Source organism: Leiobunum rupestre, chromosome 5 (assembly GCF_980474605.1).
Source record: "Leiobunum rupestre chromosome 5, qqLeiRupe1.1.hap1, whole genome shotgun sequence".
Lineage (NCBI taxonomy): Eukaryota > Metazoa > Arthropoda > Arachnida > Opiliones > Sclerosomatidae > Leiobunum > Leiobunum rupestre.
In genome coordinates this window covers 63430854-63438932 of record NC_143388.1, presented here as the reverse complement: position 1 = coordinate 63438932, position 8079 = coordinate 63430854, and the positions used below count along the sequence as shown (strand labels likewise).

Below are 8079 nucleotides of genomic sequence, written 5' to 3'. Positions count from 1 at the left end.
AAAGGCTTTCATAAATTTAAGAAATGAAAACTGCCAAATCTCGTGACCAAAACCGATGTATCTATTCCTGACCTTATCCGTTTGGAGAAAATCAAAGACGAGCTTTCTATATTAAAGGACATTCTCACACGCAGATCTAGAATAATACCGCCAACGCCAGTTGGCCCATCAAGGTCACCAAGGAGCTACCAAAACAAAACGACTTTTACGTAACAAAGTATGGTTCCCTAGCTTCGATAACATGGTTCAAGATAGTATAAAAGACTGTTTAGCCTGTCAAACCACCGGGAAAGGCGGTGAACATCCACCTTCACCCTTGCCACAATACTCATGTCAATACGTTTCCATAGACTTTGCGGGTCCTCTATCTTCTGGTGATTATTACCTCGTAGACAACTACTCAAGTTTTCCTATCGTAGAAATCGTCCGTTCAACTTTTGTCAACAGAGTAACACCAGTCTTAAAACGTTTATTTTGTACTTTCGGCATACCGACCACTGTCCGTAGTCACAACGGACCACCATTTAATGTTTTTGACTTAGTCAATTTTGCAACTGAAATGGGTTTTTACCCAGTGGTGTAGTCCTAAAAAAAAGGACCGAGGCGCTACCTGGGTACGGCCTACTTCGATTTCGCGCGTAATCGAAGTTGGCGGTATCGGCCGCTATAAATGTACGTTCAACTTCGATTTTTAGCGTGATCGAAGCTGGCCGTACCTAGGTAACTATTTGAAATTGTTATGGTATTTTCCTGCGGGCAAAATTTATAATACATTCACACACCCTATATTCGAGAAAAATGATTTACGAAATAGAAGCAAGGCGAGCCCTTGCAAGTTGAAAAAAAGAGGCAGGGCGAGCCCTTGCAAAATGGAAAAACCTAGGCAGGGTGGTGCCCTGCCTTTGAAAAAAGCACCGGGGTGACGCCCTGGACCGACTACACCATTTTACCACCGTCACGTCACTCCACTTTGGCCTCAGACTAATGGTCATGTGGAACGGTTGAACCGTACCCTCAAGAAGGCGCTTCAAACATCCGCGGTTGAAAGATACCATACACCAGGTTCTTCTCAACTACCGTTCGACCCCTCACTCGTCGACAAATTTTTCTTCGGCTTCAATCTTATTTGGCCGCGAGATCCACAGCAAATAACCACAGTTGCCCAAGACTGGTCTCATCACCCCACTTCACGGCATGGTCTGAGACGCTGACAACCTCGCCAAAGATCGGATGAAATATCATGCCTTCTTCGTCCTTTTTCTGAGGGTGACAGAGTGCTTTTACAAGCGAAGACTAGTAAAAAACTAATTCCTACGTTTACAACAGATGTACTTTTTACTAAGAAAAAAACTGATCACTGATAACAGTGAAAAATTACTACTCGAATCATCGCAAGGAACCAAAGCTTCCTCAAGCATGTCAACGGAAAAATTAAAAATAAACCTCCAGCTGAGGTTGACGACGACATTTCCCGACGCAAACGTAGACGAAATGACAAGGGGAGGATTGATATGGCCAAGTGACTCCATCCAGCGAGATAATATAGAAGCTAGGGAGTAGAGGTAGCGTGGCTCGTAAACAGACAGGAATGTATCATAGCGTCTTATATAAAAATACTAAGTTTTGTATTATAAATGTGCCTTTATTCATCACACCTACGAGGATACTACCGGACCATTAACTTCAAATACAACGCCAATAAATATCGTACTATAATTTACGTGCTTTACCCAAAGCAGCCGGCAAAATTGATTCGTGGAAATAAGTGGTTGAAGTTCTCAAGGATGACCTTTACCCAACAAAGACTAACGTGTTAAATTAGTGGAAGGTAAGTTATTATTCCATTTAAATATTTACAAAAACAATTTCCCATTAAAAATGATTGGGGTAAAATAATGTTAATCATTTCAGGATAATGAAATGAACTATCCTACGGTAGCTAAGTTAGCAAGAGATGCTCTTGCTATACCATCTACGTCAGTACAAGTAAACAGAACAAAAGGTGTTTAGATACTAAACACTTTCTTAAACACCAAAATACAACAGAATATTTATCATGTTTAAAAACGATCATGTTAAGGTGATAGTGGTGACTGTGGTGTTCAGCTTTGCAACATCATGCGTTTAGAAATTAAACGTGTTATTTGCTTCTCATATTTATCATTAAAACGTGTTAAGATAAAATACGTTTAGAGATTAAACATATTAAATGCTTTGGCGCTTACAATGAAAACCCGTCTAAAGATTTTTAAGATTAGTTTCTTAACATGTTCAGATGTTCGGGTGTTGTGGTTTAAATCATGTGTTATTTTGCCGTGTACGCCACTCTTTGAGTAGCCATATATTTAAGTGGTTTAATTACGATCTAAAATAACATAAATATTAATTGGCTACGAATTAATGAAACCTACTGCCTATACTGTCAATTTCATTTCTTTAACTGCCTGATTATATTTAAGCGATATTAATTTAAATTATATTTGTGTTAATACGGCCTTAAATAACATCAAAAGTATTGTTAAATTTTATTAATTTTTAGTAGTTCCTATTCAATTATTGATTTATATAAATTAGTCTTATTTAATTAATCTTAATTATTAATAACTTTAAATTATGAGATGATATAGGAACCCGGTCCCTATTGTAGTTAACACTATTAATATAACGGTGATTAACGAATATTATTATTTTTTTTAGAAAAATAGAAAACGAAATTAAACGAAATAAATAGACAACGCGAAATATACATTAGACTCGTAACGCAATACACTTATTAAACATCAGTGTTTAGCATTATGTTTAAAAACCACGAAATTTAATTTCTACACATGACTTCTTACCAGCTGTTCCGGTTTGGAACACTACCGGAAAGATCATGGAAGATTGTTTGAGAAACTCGTTTTATTTAAACAGATCATGTGTTTAAGGAAACAACGCCGACTCTTACCCATGTTTAGCTTTTAAACATGTTTAGATGTTTAAAACCTAAACACCTTTTTTTCTGTGTAGAACTAGTGTTTACTGGCATTGACCTTATGTCTTTTAAGGGTTCATTTTACAGGCAAATACAATAACAGATTTGATGTCCCATAGAGTATAGTGGAAGGACGGCGATTAAGGTACGGAAACTGCCAAGCACTGACGTAGTAAGTTATTTAACTTTTCTCATCTAGATAGACGTTTTTAGCAATATACGTCAAATACTAGAGCTACGGTAGACCTGTGAAAAAGCAAAACAGACCAATAACCTCTGTTAAGTCTAAGTCGCAAACCTAACGACACAATCTTTCCACTACTTAAGATAAGGCTTTCAAACTTAATCGCTACGAAGCGCAACGCACTTATATTCCAGGCAAGGAATTGATTATAGCCGATGTATTATCCAGCCCGCAACTTCCTTATGTTGTGTTTGATGTTCCCCTCGGTGATATTAAAACTGCAACAGTTTGTTCGTTAACACAAGCTTCACCTGGAAAATTTAACGAATTGGGGAAATTGACTCAAGAAGATCCTATTCTTGTGGCATATTAAGAATTAAAAGATTACAAGAGCGTTCATTCATCGTTTTCTTTGAGCTCTTTAAAGCACAGCTATTACAGACGGTATGGCGTGTCCTAACTCTGCAAGCATTTAGCCAGCCACCAGCCAGAACAGTCTTCGCATTAAAGAGCCTGTAAAGAATTAAAGAGGGGTTTTTAACTGATTCACCAGATGCCTCTTCAAAAGTAGCAGCCGTTGACCTCGATTATAGCGTAATATTTTATGGCGCAATATTTTTATAGGTTGCTGTTAAAGCGCGACATAATATTATTTTTAGATTTGGTCGTTAAATATAGTGGAAATAGGACGGACAGGAGTCAGGTATTCAGTTGCAAGAATAAAATTGTTGGGTCAAGTGACTGGCAAGCGTCGCTTAAACAGTGTTCCTTATAAGAAACGACCTTCCAGAAACACCAACAAAAATCCATAAACCAAATGGTAAAATTAAGATAAAAACTTAACGCAACACGACACTCGATAGCTCTGAAGAAAGACCAAGACAAGCTTCATAAAAGAGAAAGCTAGAGTAGCTATAACGGTTTGGCATAGGCGTTAAACCGGGGCGATACGAACACGAGACTGCGAACGCTAGGCCTAAGAAAACACATATGTATGAAACGTAGCACTTAAAGGTTCTTTAGACATTTTCTACTCATTATACATAGAATACGCAACATAATTTCTGACATACTTAACAGTAGCACCCTGCGATGGCCGAGAGTTAAAAAATCATCATATTTTCCCTTCGATTTGCACAGAAAATTGGTAGCTTATGTAGCACAAATATTTAGTTTTGCAAAGCTTTTCGAAGGCGTAGGACGATTCATTTTAATTTATTAACTATATTTTATGCCCTAACAAATACCGACGCAGTTAAAATATTCTCCCCTCGAAGCTTTCAAAACCAACCACTAAAGGTCTTAATCTTAGTCAATTTAAACCTAAATGCGTAAAAGCATTGTAGCCTGTTTAATACAGACTTGCGTTTCGTTTCTTATCTGCCCTTGAATAGAATATGTGTGTTGCGGCTTAAACCATATACATATAGATGAACGCCGCGTCAAATGAGATGGAAAAGGAAAAATGTTGGCTACGTTCAGCGTGTGCGAAATAGGGCATCCTCTACGCTTCCACGCGTTCGGTTTGTTTGCCTGTAGACCCCTGGTGAAGGACAGTTTGCTGAAACCGGAGAAGGCGAATGGGAAAACACACAAACGTGGAGTTCAAAACAAATAATAAAACATATATTGCAAATACTGAATTTTTGTGTGTTGGCCGCCATTCAGGGCAGTTCCTGACGACTTCATTCAACTGTTATACAACTGATTCATTAAGAAAAACCTCCCATGGATTGCAATATAAAATGATAACACATGCGAAAAGGAAGCAAGGACGATTATGTAAGGGTATTCAACAACTGTTCTAATCGTTATATTTTCAAAAATAATAGTTTATGGTGAAACCACACTGGGAAGTGCGTAGAAAATGGCTATACTGTTTTCAATCGTAAGCATCGAAAGTACGTTTCCATGTAACATATCTTTGCTGCGTGACAAAGAATTATTTTTATGACCATTATTTTAGTCTTTTTTTAACCTAGTTAATCTGTCAGTGACTTTTCTAAGAAAACTCAGCTTCAACATTATACAACAGGAACTTATTTTGTTTCTTATTTTGTACTGCTCTGGATTTTAACTACCAATTTGTGAGAAAACATTCTTTTGTATTTTTATTTTGCTTTGAGTGGCGTCGGGTAAATAATGTATAACGGGAATCAGAAGTTTTTTGTTGGTAGGTTTTTTGGCTCAATCCTTACCAGTTTCGTATTTTTTATTTATTTTATTATTATTATTACTTATCACATTCCTAGTACTTTTATATTCCGAACAACAAGCATGGGGTGTCTAATTTGTGATAAGTCGAAACAATTTCTAATAAATGTTTCACTTCAAAACGAATTTAAAATTTGTTGCAAACAGCTTCTTCAAATCAAAATTCAGATTATAGCATGATTTCAGAGTGCTTCTTTTAAATCTAAGTTATTTTTGTTGATTTTAAAATCTCATATCTAAATTTGATAAATAAACTTTTCCTGTAAATGTTTTTGTAGGTGCCATTATTCAGTGACTGAAGGTTAAAGAAATTATCTACTGAAATTTCAAAGGTATTTATATAAATTACAAAATTGATCTTATTACTGTTATACACCTATAAATTATTCTTTAGAAATCTATTTACTATTTTATAAATAAGGTAAACAGAAACTGAAATATTATTTGTTACGTAAAAGTGTTAAGGTGTTATGGCCTAATTTGATGTAAATCAAAGGCTCGATCGATTTAAGCGACGATCACATGGCAACTAAAACTCACTAGCTTAAAAGTTTAATACCTAATCAAATCATCATCGGATCAAATTGAGAGCGAAGATACGTGTTATAAACTCGGTTCGGCTGCGCAGTTTTAGTTATGAAGGATAAATCATTTCGGGGCAAAAAAATTTACTTTAAAGCAGCGCACATGAAGTGATTGTATGATACTACAACCTTGTTAAAGGCCCTTTGGACTTAAGTCTATACTTAAATACTTAGTCGTCGTATATCCTGTTTTACTAAAAAGTAGAAGCCCGCATTTAAAATTAATACTGAAAGGCCCGTGTGAACTTCTTGGAATAAACTCGCATCGAAACCGTTTTCAATAGTTAGTTTTAAACTCACAAGGGAAGGTCTTGGACTGCAAATCGGCGATCCAAGAAAATGACATGGAAACATTAAGTCTATGCCGCAGGAAGGTGGATTTTTAAGCAGAGTCAAAAGGTCAAATTTTATGAAATTTTGACTTTGGTAGAGCTGGAAATTCCTTATGGGATTTTAAATGCTAATTTCATGGGCACCAAAGGGTCCCCCCCCCATTTGAAATTTGGACTTTTGTGATCCCCATGTCAAACAAAAACTGGCTAAATTTAATTAGGAGTGGTCAATATGGTCAAAAATGGTCAGTTTGCTAAGGGAGTGGTCAATACGGTTTAAAATGGTCAATATGCGATGGGAGTGGTCAATATGGTCCTAAATGGTCAGTTTGTGATGGGAGTGGTCAATATTATCCTAAATGTTCAGTTTGCTATGCGAGTGGTCAATATGGTCTTTAGTGGGGAGTTTGCTATGGGAGTGGTCAATACGGTTTAAAATGGTCAGTTGCGTGGGGAGTGGTCAATATGGTCCAAATTGGTCAGTTTGCTATGGGATTGGTCAATACGGTTAAAAATGATCAGTTTGCTAAGGGAGTGGTCAATACGGTTTAAAATGGTCAATATGCGATGGGAGTGGTCAATATGGTCCTAAATGGTCAGTTTGTGATGGGAGTGGTCAATATTATCCTAAATGTTCAGTTTGCTATGCGAGTGGTCAATATGGTCTTTAGTGGGGAGTTTGCTATGGGAGTGGTCAGTATCGTCCAAAATGATCACTTTTTGATGGGAGTGGTCAATATAATACAAAGTGGTCAGTTTGCTATGGGAGTGGTCAATATGGTTTAAAATGGTCAGTTTGCGTGGGGAGTAGTCAATATGGTTCAAATTGGTCAGTTAGCTATGGGAGTGGTCAATACGGTAAAAATGGTCAGTTTGCGATGGGAGTGGTCAATATGGTCTTTAATGGTCAATTTGCTATGGGAGTGCTCAATATGGTCCAATATGATCAGTTTTTGATGGGAGTGGTCAATATAATACAAAATGGTCAGTTTGCTTAGGGACTGTTCACAAATCGAACGATTTTGTGCCGTTTTGGAAAATTTATTTTTTTACCGGTAGGTGTCACGTCAAATGTTTAAATAGAAAGGTTGAGGGCATAGTCGAAAGTGTAAAAATAATTTTGGTTCGGTTGAAAAAGACCTATTTTTCCCTGAGTTTGGAGGTCGGGGGAAAAACAAGTTGTACTAGCATACAATAGCCTTAAACGTAAACAATCGTACATAATCACAAGACACATGTACATTTATTTTAGGGAACTTATGCTTTCAGCTATGTTGTTAATAATCAGATCTGCAAAAAGTTATTGTTAAAGAAAATTATTACGTTCAACACCTAATTAGACAAAGTAGACAAAGACCGCGTCTTCCATTTCGACGTGGTTACGAGTAAGATCATCAAACAAAGATTTGTAGGCCAAAAATTACGCTTATTTTTCTTTTGTTGTTTTTTAACGTGAAATATCAACTGTCCGAGTAGTATTTAAAGCGTTTGCATTTCAAAGTTAAAACATTATCTCAGCTTGGCTGATCGTTGTCCAGTATGCCTCTTTACACTCGAGATCAGCGCGCTCATATGCTAGAATTATTTTACGGAGAAGGCCGTCGTAAAGCTACTCTAGTAAGTCAGTTATTTAGACGAAGATTCCCCAATTGCAGACCAAGTCATACGACGGTTCTTAGAATGGTCCGCGACTTCGACAACTGGGGTAATATCAATCCGAGGTTTCGTGGTCGTGGTCTCCAGGACATCGACATGGAAAACACCATACTTGCTTACTTCGTCGCCTATCCT

At 36.9% G+C, this 8079-nt stretch overlaps 1 protein-coding gene across 1 annotated transcript; it reads left to right on the top strand.

Annotated features, from left to right (window-relative positions):
• The first annotated feature begins 241 nt into the window (after positions 1–241).
• Positions 242–583, top strand: LOC149945577 (uncharacterized). Its single transcript, XM_090176615.1, has one exon. The coding sequence runs from the start codon at positions 242–244 to the stop codon at positions 581–583; it is 342 nt and encodes a 113-aa protein (XP_090032741.1).
• Positions 584–8079: the final 7496 nt, after the last annotated feature.

Coding starts and splice junctions, on each gene's coding strand:
- LOC149945577 (XM_090176615.1), top strand. CDS start 242: ATGGTTCAAGATAGTATAAAAGACTGTTTAGCCTGTCAAACCACCGGG.